We start from the raw sequence: 11,496 nt of genomic DNA on the forward strand, positions 1-11,496 counted from the left end.
GAGAGAGAGAGAGAGAGAAGAAGAAGAAGAAGAAGAAGAAGAAGAAGAAGAAGAAGAAGAAGAAGAAGAAGAAGGGGGCTCTCTCCCGGTGGCGCCGGAGCGCTGCTGGGAGAACCATCTTGACAGCTATCTACATCAACAACTTTGTCGCCGTCAACAACAACTTTTCCCCCTCTATGCAGGGGTGTAACTTCTCTATTCTCGCTATAATCTCTACTTGAACATGATGCTTTATGCGACATATTATTATCCAATGATATTTGAGTAGATTTGTTTGTCCTATGGATTGGTTGGTGATCGTGATTGGTTTGAATTGTACATTTTATCGTGATTGGTGAACTACCTATAAGTGAAACTTTATTTCTGTCTTGTATGGTTCTTTTCATCAATGAATTGAAGAAAAACACTTCGGGCGTTTACCTAGGAGTTGCCCTGTAGGGCATTCTTCTCTAAATGTAGTGCAGAAAAATATTCGAAGCATGATTACCAATTTAGTAGGCCTTTGTCTAGCAGAATGCCATGCATGTCGACATATCCACTGTAGACATGAGTATTTGTTTAACATTGGATTCTTACCATCTTTTGCAGAACCTGTGTTTAACCTGAATATTTGGTTCTAGTGACCTTGATTTACTTTTACTACCGACAGTGTGAGAATTCTTCTGCACTGCTAGTGAATAGTAATGGGTTATTAATTGAACACATAAATTTTACTTTGTGCCGCACTTGGCCGTTGTCAACATTTAATCTTTGCCATCGCAATAGGATATTACCATGAAATCTCGTCCGGCACGACAAATACAGCCATGGTTCATGCCCATTGGGACATATTATCGTCACAATTTTTTTGCCGTTGTGACGTGTTATTGCCCCGGATTTTCTATGGGATACGTCGATTGCAGTTATGCCTGCCTTGGATAGGGTTGAGTGCACTGGTGTTTTATCTGTTGCTCGTTTGAAAATCAATAAAACGATAAACTCTATGTCACAATGGTTCGACAAGACCCGGACTAGTGCATGAGTTGCTCAGCTCACTATCTAGCTAGATTTGATATCGTGATTAGAGAAAACTTGAGTCCACCATTAGGCCCTCGGCTTAGCTTTTCGTTGCTAGATTGTGGCTAAGATTCAATGCACGGTTCACACAAAGCATGCGACCAGGACAGGTTGCCGATTTTGGCAGTGTGGAGTGTGCACTGCATGGAATGCAATAATTTACATCATGTGACATGTGTACCCAGGACCACATCCAAATGTCCGACTTGTCAATTGCTGATTAACCAGATATATCTATCCAATGTCCGACTTGTCAATTGCTAATTTGTTTTGCTGAGGCCTGTGCCCGGACACGGATTGACCATTTTTCTTTCCATGCACACATTTTTTTATACGCAATAAGCAAATGTTAGTGCGTTACTAGATTTGAAGGGATAAATACTCGTGTGTGTGTGTGTGTCACTAAACATGGCGGACATTTGTCCAATGTTTGATTAGCTATAAAAAATAGTGTCAAAAACGTTCTTATATTTTGAGACGGAGGGAGTATAAATTTCTCCATGGTTTACCAGGGACCACTGATCAGCTAGCTCACCCCGCATGCAATCGGCGACACCTTCCATGAGTTCGACAAGTGAGGTGGACAGTAAATATGGCGTTTATATTTCCTTCGGATGACTCTCCACACCTTATCCCTCGTTTCTTAATTAGCCGCTAATTAAACATTATTAATGGACTCGTCTTCTTTTTCCCTCTCTTTTTGAATCATAATGGGACTCTCGCCTCTTGGAGATATGTGAGTCACCTTTTCTCCTGGTGCTATCTATCGTCGATGCAACATGGCTATGCCTAGCTTAGCAAGTCCCTACTAGTAGTAAATGGCAATTTGCACGCCAGATGCGTAAATTTAAGGATTATCTTGAAATGTTGCGTGGTATATGTTGGGAGGGACTGGTGGCAATTTAATTTAGCATACCATCATATTTTCAATTCTTATTAACTTCATTTTCAAGTAAAGTCCATACATTTGCACGCTTACAATTGTCTGATTGACTAGAGTAGAGTTCTACACACATGAAAAAAATATTGGTATAAACAAAGGAAAATCCTGGGTCATAATATTTGTAAAATGAATTTATACTTGTTTATAAGAATGATGGCAAATTTATACGTGAAGTTCTAGGTTTATTATAAGTCAATTTTCTTTAAATTTACCCCACAAAAAAATTATCTGTAAATTTGACCAAATTTAATGAAACATATACCAACATTAATTTTTTCTGAACATAGTACAAACGCAAATGCTCACATACACTCAACCCTCAGAAAGCAAGCACGCACACACTCACATAAACGCAATTGCGCATTGCCAGAAGGCCATAAATAAATGCAAGAAAATGTGACCACCAAGGTCAGGTCTAGAACCTGAAACATGGTGGGTTGTTTTCAACACAAGCAACCTAGCCATCGGAGCTACCCTCAGTTCGCTATACCAACGTTAATTAACAATACCAAACATGTTTCATCAGATTTATCATAATATAATTTCTACATATATAGTCGCAATAATTTCAAATATTTATGAGCGAAGGGAGCCCCGTGCTACGGTAACATACTTGCATTACTTTGGAGGAGCTAGTTGTAGGTAGCTCTAAACATGTATTTTCGCAATTTCTAATTTTTTGCATGCATTTTCTATCTTCTATGTGTATAGTTTTTTCGTTTGCGGGATTCTATATGCATATGTGTATATGTACTTTTCATTGCACTTAGTACAACACAAGTCAGGTGGTTGCCCTGAGCTCCTTCTCCTCACGATGCCACGCTCACACCGTAAGATCCATATCGAACAGAGGGGGGCATCGCACCTGGGGGCACCAACTTACTCTTGTTCGTCGTCGGTGATATGGACGTGGAACTTATCACTCGATTCCATTGTTTCTTCCACAAGTCTGCTCTTCTAGGTGTCATATGATATGCCTCCCACGAGTGCCCATTGTGCGCTAGCTTTTGCAATTAGATTCTGTAATTACGATAAGAGCAATGCTACATCCACGAAAATTAACATAAATGTTTACGTAATTGGTCACTTGTCAAGTTATGATTGGAAATAGAGGGAAGGAGGGCCACCCCGTGAAAATCAGGGGGGGAGGGGAGAGAATTAAGGGAAATTTACATAGGATCAAGTAGTGGGTTAGGTAGATGTAGTATTATTGTTGCGACAATAATATCATTACACAGAGTAAAGCTACATCAACGGACAAATTTTTACAGACCTCCTCCGCAAAAATATTTTTACAGACCTCATGGGATAAGCTGACGTGGGCAGATCTAATAATTGGAAAAAGAATGAAAATGGTAGACTCACGGACTCTTACAGGCTAATACAGGCTCTTTCCAACTAATTAAACTTGCCCCCTCCCCCATGATTTTCAGCTGGGGTGGGGCCCTCATCCTGATTTTCACCCAATCAAAAAACACCACGTCAGCCTCTCCGTGAACCTCGTAAAATTGATGCCGGTGTGTGTAGCATTGCCCGAAAAAGAAAGGGGAGGAGCCCACCCAGTGAAATTCAGAGATCTTTTTTTGTAGTCCATCCGTTTGTCTAGCGTGTTACACCACCTTTTTCTCTGGTGTATAAATAATCCAGTAGTATCTGATTGCCCCCAACAGAACAAGCCAGGAAGTCTCTACAATACTTGCAGTAGAAATGGGCTCTTTGCTGCATGTCTCCTCGAGTGCCACTCAACATAGCAAGCTTCATCGGGCTTACCAACTCCTGTTTTTCCATGTGCACCCGTTCTGGCTCCAGCTCTTGTACTTTGTATCCATCTCCTCCTTCGGTTTCGTGATCCTCAAAGCCCTGCCCATGAAGACCGGCATGCCCATGGACCTGGACCTGATCTTCACGTCGGTATCGGCGACGACGGTGTCGAGCATGGTGGCTGTGGAGATGGAGTCCTTCTCCAACCCCCAGCTCCTACTCCTCACCCTCCTCATGCTCCTCGGCGGCGAGGTGTTCACCAGCATGCTTGGCCTGCACTTCACCTACCTCAAGTCCAAGAAGAAAGAAGCACAAGCCCCCCACGAGCATGACGATGCTGACAAAGGCAAACCAGCACCATCATCTAGCCTACAGCTCACCGCTACCACCTGCATGGATGATGTCGATCGTGTGGAGCAAGGGTTTAAGGACCAGCCCCGTTACGATCGTGCCTTCCTCACCAGGTTGCTCATGTTCATAGTGCTTGGCTATCACGTGGTGGTGCACCTCGCCGGCTACTCCTTGATGCTGGTCTACCTGAGCGTCGTCTCCGGCGCAAGGGCTGTGCTCGCCGGCAAGGGGATCAGCCTGCACACCTTCTCCGCCTTCACCGTCGTCTCGACATTCGCCAACGGTGGCTTCGCGCCGAACAACGAAGGGATGGTCGCCTTCCGGTCCTTCCCGGGCCTCCTGCTCCTCGTCATGCCGCACGTCCTCCTCGGCAACACGCTCTTCCCTGTCTTCCTCAGCTCGGCGGTGGCGCCGTACGTGAGGGGGCCACACCCTGGAGACGTGTGCTGCCTCTTCAGACATGCCACCACACCTTAAGGTATGTAGGAGGGCCTGGTGTGATGCTCCGGTGGCATTGCTACCCTCCAAGGCCCCCGTCCCGCCTAACCGTAGTGCGATTGACCACGAGATCTAACCCTTTGACTTTCCCCGAACGGGCTTTGACTAGTGGACTTCTCCACCTGGTTGTGGTAGCTCAGCCTATAGGAACACTTGGGAGCAACCTCCGGGCCAAACCCACAGCAAGATCCCCTCTGTATAGACCCGATGCGACCGTTCCTCCCCCCCCCCCTCCAGGTGTCGGCGGCGGCGCCATCCGTGAGGGGGGCCACACCCCTGAAACGCGTGCTGCCTCTTCAGACATGCCACCACACCTTAAGGCATGTATGAGGGCCCGGTGCGACGCTCCGGTGGCATTGCTACCCCCAAGGCCCCCGTCCCGCCTAACCCTGGAGTGGTTGACCACAAGCTCTAACCCTTTGACTTTTCCTGAACGGGCTTTGACTAGTGGACTTATCTACCCGGTTGTGGTAGGTCAACCCATAGCAATACTTGGGAGCAACATCTGGGCCAAACCCACAGCCAGATCTCATCTGTATAGACCTGACGCGGCCGTTTCCCCTCTCCAGGTGCCGGCGGTGGTGTCGTCTGTGAGGGGGGCCACACCCCGGATGTTAGGGGGGGTCACACTGCGGAGGCGCGTGTCGGGCGTTTGCAACCGCCACAACACTTCTGTCGGCATAGCTGTTTTTTATTTTAATAAAGTATAAGGACCTATATTCAAATGAACATGAGGTCACATTACTAACATACTCGACAAAATACAAACTACATGTATATTCATAATCTATGGAAAAACCTTCACCAAATCGATAAATAATGTATGTTTGTTTATATTTACATATGCTACATTTAAGTTAATCAAATAGTAATACATAAAAAACTTTAAAAAATATATACAGAAACTTATAAAAAATATGCATATGGCTGCGGCCGGGGTAGCTGAAATCCGTACCTCGGACTGAAGACGTGGCAGATGCGGCGGATCGATGACGTGGACGCGAGCTATGCCAACGACGGCCGTTCCTGCCGTCGGCATAGAGCTGACGGCGTGAACCACCCGTCACATGCCGAGTCGCCGGGCCCACATGTATTCCGACGGCCCAGGTATGCCGACGGCTGCCGTAGGCATAGACAGCACTATGCCGACGGCTTATCTATGCCGACGACGGCCGTCGGCATACCCGGAGATAGCCCGACGGCTTGGGTATGCCGACGGCCTGGTCTCGGCTGTCGGCATAGGCCGACGGGGGCCGTTGGCATTGTTTAGGCCGTCGGGGTAGAGCCCTGTTCCGGTAGTGATATTTTCATACGAGACTAGCTAAACATATATAGCTCTGTTGCACCAACGAAGACATTGTGTCAAAGGGATAATATTCTTGAGTTGCACGATGTTTGCCTTTGACCTGGTTTCTAGTCTATGGTCATATTACAAGGGATGTGCTATTTCAATGGAGCATGTACTATAGTGGTATTTGTTCCACTTAGTTTGTCGCAACGTACGAGTAGGGGCATTTGCTAATTCTTGGTTACTTGTTGTTATTAAAATCGGTGATATGGACGTGAACTTATCATTAGATCTCATTGTGGTATGCCTTCCACAAACACCCGTTGTGCGCTAGCTTTGCAATCGCACTCAATGCAATCAAGCTAGCTCCATAATGTCACACCTTCCATTAGTGTCTCCAGTGGCCAGTGCAGAACACACACACAGGCTAAGCTACACCACAACATATAAAAGAAAAAAACTATTTTTCTCGTGTATAAATAGCCCAGTAGTTTCTGCTTGCTCCAACAGAACAAGCCAAGAACTCTCTACAATACTTACCAACGAATGGGTTCTCTGCATGTCTCCTGCAGTACCACTCAACATAGCAAGCTTCAGAGGGTTTACCAACTCCTGTTTTTCCATGTGCACCCGTTCTGGCTCCATTTCTTGTACTTTGTAACCATCTCCTTCTTAGGTTTCGTGATCCTGAAAGCCCTGCCCATGAAGACCAGCATGGTCTCGAGGCCCATAGACCTTGACCTGATCTTCACCTCGGTGTCGGCCACCACGGTGTCGAGCATGGTGGCCGTGGAGATGGAGTCCTTCTCCAACCCCCAGCTCCTACTCCTGACCATCCTTATGCTCCTCGGCGGCGAGGTGTTCACCAGCATGCTTGGCCTTTACTTTACCTACATCAAGTCCAAGAAGAAAGAAGCCCCCCATGACCATGGTGATGGTGGTGGCAAAGTCGAACCAGCACCGTCTAGCCTAGAGCTCCCTGCTACCACCTTCATGGACGATAGCACTGCACAGAACCAGATGGAGCAAGGGTTCAACAAGGAGCAGCCCCGATACGGCCGAGCCTTCCTCACCAGGTTGCTCCTGTTCATAGTGCTGGGCTATCACGTGGTGGTGCACCTCGCCGGCTACTCCCTGATGCTGCTCTACCTGAGCGTCGTCTCCGGCGCAAGGGCTGTGCTCGCCGGCAAGGGGATCAGCCTGCACACCTTCTCCGTATTCACCGTCGTCTCGACATTCGCCAATGGTGGCTTCGTGCCGAACAACGAAGGGATGGTCGTCTTCCGGTCCTTCCCGGGCCTCCTGCTCCTCGTCATGCCGCACGTCCTCCTCGGCAACACGCTCTTCCCTGTCTTCCTCAGGCTGGCCATCTGGGCTCTCCGGAGGGTCACCAGGAGGCCCGAGCTCGGCCAGCTGCAGAGCATCGGCTATGGTCACCTGCTGACGAGCCGGCACACCTGCTTCTTGGCTTTCACCGTGGCCACGTTCGTGCTGGCGCAGCTGTCGCTCTTCTGCGCCATGGAGTGGGGCTCCAACGGGCTGCACGGGCTCACCGCCGCGCAGAAGCTCGTTGCGGCACTGTTCATGTCGGTCAACTCTAGGCACACCGGCGAGATGGTCGTGGACCTTTCCACCATGTCGTCAGCCGTTGTGGTGCTCTACGTGGTCATGATGTAAGTAGTCCCTTCATCCCTTTTTTACTCCGCAAATAAGATTTGTCTGAAATCGAACTTTATAAAATTTAACTAATCTTGTAAATGTACGAAATCATACCATTAGATGCGGCGTGAATTAAATTTTCATATCAATATATTTTTAGTTTTGCAGATGTTGATATTTTTTCATATAAATATGTGGTGAAACTTTATGAAGGCTTTTTCCCCTCCACTCCATATATAGATTTTATATACGTAGTGAAAATGACAGGAGGGAGTACGTTAAATACCTTCACTCCATCCATTCTAGATAGTGATAACCATAAACTCTCTCATATCATGCTCGTGCCTACACACTACGAACAGGTACCTACCACCTTACACTACATTTCTACCAGTGGAAGACGACAGTGACCAACAAGTGGGAGCAGATCAGCACCACCAGAAAAGGGTAACAAGCATATGGCGGAAGCTGCTCATGTCGCCGCTCTCGTTCTTGGCCATCTTCATCGCCGTCGTGTGCATCACGGAGCGGCGGCAGATCTCCGATGACCCCCTCAACTTCAACGTCCTCAACATCACCGTCGAGGTTATCAGGTAATCCCCTACTTAACAAAAGCGTATAAGCACATGATCAATTGCAATATTCTTACCATACATGATCGATACCATTAGACGTGAAATCGGAGACTTACCCAAATTGGAAATTCAGTCAACTTACATATAGCTATCGCCACCACTATAACGTGTGACATTGTGTGAACTGTGCTTGCAGTGCGTACGGAAACGTGGGGTTTAGCACCGGGTACAGCTGTGCCCGGCAGGTGACTGCCGACGGCGGCTGCAGGGATACGTGGGTTGGCTTCTCTGGGAAGTGGAGCTGGCAAGGGAAGCTGGTTCTCATTGCTGTCATGTTCTACGGCAGACTCAAGAAGTTCGGCATGCATGGTGGCGAGGCATGGAGGATAGTATAACCTAGTAGCAGACTGCATATTTCTCAATGATCTCTCTTCAGACAGAGACTAGCTACATCTCGCTCTAGTCTAAAACCATCTGAACTTATTTTCATTATGCAAGTACCTCAATCACTTCATGCATATCGATGGCCTGAACAATTTTTTTTTAAAGATAAAAATGAAACAAAATTCATCCAAATTGGATGTGCCTTCAATCGCAGTACCAGAAACCCTATGATCATTCCCCATAATCCATCGGTCGATGCTACATTTTGTGTCAATAAAAATGCGCTTTATCGAAAAATAATCCATCGGTCGATATGTGACTGAACAACAAAGAATATGCTACTCCAAGAATAAGTCTGTCCATCATCATCAACACAGAGGAATTAATTTGGTTTCTCATGCCCTGTCATATCTTGCCCCGGGCAAGATACAACATCACCCCTTGCTTTCTCGATCTGTATGATTGCTAGACTGGTACAAGGCTTGGAACAAAGGGAATTGCGTCAAAGCCAATGAGATTCTCGCGTGTGTATTCAACAAGTATGTCTGTGATAGGGTCGTGAAACTTCAAGTCCATGATAGACTTGCCACTCTTGAGGACACCTTGTGGTCTGATGTAGAACGAGAGACGGTATGATTTGACTCCGAACACGATCTCCTCATCGAATATGCCGACGAGACGAAAAGACCAGTAAGTGCGAAAGAAAGGAACATCGGCAAGAACGTAACGCTAATCCCATTGCGTCGGCACATTGTTGTTGCCACGTTCACCACACATCCACATCTCCATTGTCTTGTAGCCATGCTCTAGCCGAGGCACCCACACACGCACAACTCCCCGCGAATCTCGACTAAGCTGGTCGACGCATACACAAGCCTTGGGCTCCAACAAGGAGGTGGCGGCATAATGCTGGACAACTCGTCCTCTAAGCAAAAGCAGAGGAAACCGGAGGCGTCCTTGTGAATCTCCTCATTGACGGTCCAAATAAGAGAGCCCTTGAAGAAGGTGGCGGTTCGCCCTGGCTTAACGGGGTACAAAGGATGCGCCGTAGTCTCTCGCCAGCGGTGCTCTCCTCCGAGAGTGAAGACCTCCATCCTGAGGTCGTGCTTGGAGCGGTAGAAGAAGCGAGCAACTTTGTAGGTGTTGGAACTAGGGTTGTGGCCGAGGCCAAACGCTTGGTGGCCGTAAGAGAACCCATCTGGCCTGACGCCGTGGGTGCTCCATTGAAGCGTGACAGATTATGGTCATGAAGAGCGGGGTTCTTGCCTAGTGGAGGAGATAAGGGGGGTATGGCGATGGTAGGGACCAGGTGGGAGAATTTGAAGGTGAAGCAGTTGGAAGCACGGATAAAAGAGCAGAGTGCATGGGAGCCGGGATGAGCCAAGGTACGGGTGGATCCTCCATATACCCTTATCCGTCCCTCTTGATCTTACCCATCTCGCATACCCATACCCACCAACAAGGACAATTCCCCATACCTGTCACCCGGCAGGGTGAATGGGCACCCGTGCGTAAAAATATCCATGTTTGCAAAAGCTCAATTTGAGCAGTACATAAGCATAAACAATGTCATATAATCATAATTTATACGAAAAAGACATTATAACATGATCACATACTTAAAACCAAGAGCACATCAAATATTGTAAAAGAACATGAGTATATCATGAACAACAACTAATTATAATAAACAACATCAAGTTCTCAAAATTAACATCATATCAAAACAATAACACACGGTCATAAATAGAAGGTTTCAATTAGTCATAGTTTTAAGTTCACGAAGTCACAACAAAGTGTAGCGGTAGTTTGGTCGTACTTGTGAGGTTTTATATGGATACATGGTAACATGGGTTTAAGGGTATGGGTATAAGGGTATGAGGTTTTAGAAGGATGGGATTGAGAGAACTACTCTGCGCACCATACAGGAGGAAGAAGACACTCTTTCTTCTAACGACAGTACCAATGCTGATTCAGAATTACAATTGGATAATTGTTCAATGGAACCAGGCAGGCTTCCCAACCTAATAGAAGTTAAAAGAGAGAAGAACAGTTGGGTTAGAAGGTAATTCTAAATCCCTTTATTAAATAACCTGTTCCAATTACCGAATACTAAACTAACCAAGTAAAATGTGCAGAGAAAGGCACGGTGCAATGCTTGACGAGAGGGCAGCCAGTGCAGAGAGAATCACTGCCCTAGAGAGTGCATTCCGTGGTTTTGCAGAAAGGAAAACTGAAGAAGTAGTAGCACCTGGGATTGGCTTGACGTTTGATTCACTCGGAGAAGCATATGATGTTTACAACCTTTACTCCTGGGAGTCTAGGTTTTGTATAAGGTATGGCAAAAGCAGAAAAAACGTGAAGGGAGCAAGGTCCATGCAAGAACTGATGTGCAATTGTGGCGTGAGTACCCCAATCGTCCTTTATTAAATATGTTTTTTCTGTACAATATTTGTCATCTGTTATACTCCCTCCGTTCCTAAATATTTGTCTTTCTAGAGATTCCAAATGAACTACCACACACGGATGTATATAGACATATTTTATAGTGTAGATTCACTCATTTTGCTCCGTATGTAGTCATTTGTTGAAATCTCTAGAAAGACAAATATTTAGGAACGGAGGAGTAATCTAACATTTGTACACAACAACAGGGGAAGCCCAAGAAAGCAAACACAACTTATATACGGGCCTGAAGAGACTATAGGGTTTATGTTCAAAAAAAAGAGACTATAGGGTTTTCTGTAAATGTGCATCAAAGTGGTTGGGTCTTTTTGCAAATATCATAGCTTACCTCGCGTGTCTTATATGCAGATCGGACGATCATAATCACCAACCAAGTCTTTTATATGAGCAGTTATGATGTCACACATTACTTATACTTAAATAAAGGAACCGCCTATGCATGTGTTGCTTGCGAATGTGGTAAACCCCATGTTCTTCTTCCTTCTCCTACCTCCACCCACGTCACCTTGCTGCTC

General features: G+C 46.3%; 2 protein-coding genes across 2 annotated transcripts; both read left to right on the forward strand.

Annotated features, from left to right (window-relative positions):
• The first annotated feature begins 3,706 nt into the window (after positions 1 to 3,706).
• LOC119294279 (cation transporter HKT8-like) lies at positions 3,707 to 4,588 on the forward strand. Its single transcript, XM_037572491.1, has one exon. The coding sequence runs from the start codon at positions 3,707 to 3,709 to the stop codon at positions 4,586 to 4,588; it is 882 nt and encodes a 293-aa protein (XP_037428388.1).
• Positions 4,589 to 6,420: 1,832 nt separating this feature from the next.
• LOC119294278 (cation transporter HKT8-like) lies at positions 6,421 to 8,723 on the forward strand. Its single transcript, XM_037572490.1, has 3 exons — positions 6,421 to 7,570; positions 7,919 to 8,149; positions 8,328 to 8,723. Exons 1-3 carry the CDS (start codon positions 6,444 to 6,446, stop codon positions 8,524 to 8,526), a joined length of 1,557 nt encoding a protein of 518 aa, XP_037428387.1. The 5' UTR covers positions 6,421 to 6,443; the 3' UTR covers positions 8,527 to 8,723.
• The last annotated feature ends 2,773 nt before the right edge of the window (positions 8,724 to 11,496 follow it).

Source organism: Triticum dicoccoides, chromosome 4B (genome assembly GCF_002162155.2).
Source record: "Triticum dicoccoides isolate Atlit2015 ecotype Zavitan chromosome 4B, WEW_v2.0, whole genome shotgun sequence".
Taxonomy (NCBI): Eukaryota; Viridiplantae; Streptophyta; class Magnoliopsida; order Poales; family Poaceae; genus Triticum; species Triticum dicoccoides.

Coding starts and splice junctions, on each gene's coding strand:
- LOC119294279 (XM_037572491.1), top strand. CDS start 3,707: ATGGGCTCTTTGCTGCATGTCTCCTCGAGTGCCACTCAACATAGCAAG.
- LOC119294278 (XM_037572490.1), top strand. CDS start 6,444: ATGGGTTCTCTGCATGTCTCCTGCAGTACCACTCAACATAGCAAGCTT. Junction 7,571..7,918: donor GTGCTCTACGTGGTCATGAT/GTAAGTAGTCCC, acceptor CACTACGAACAG/GTACCTACCACCTTACACTA. Junction 8,150..8,327: donor ATCACCGTCGAGGTTATCAG/GTAATCCCCTAC, acceptor CTGTGCTTGCAG/TGCGTACGGAAACGTGGGGT.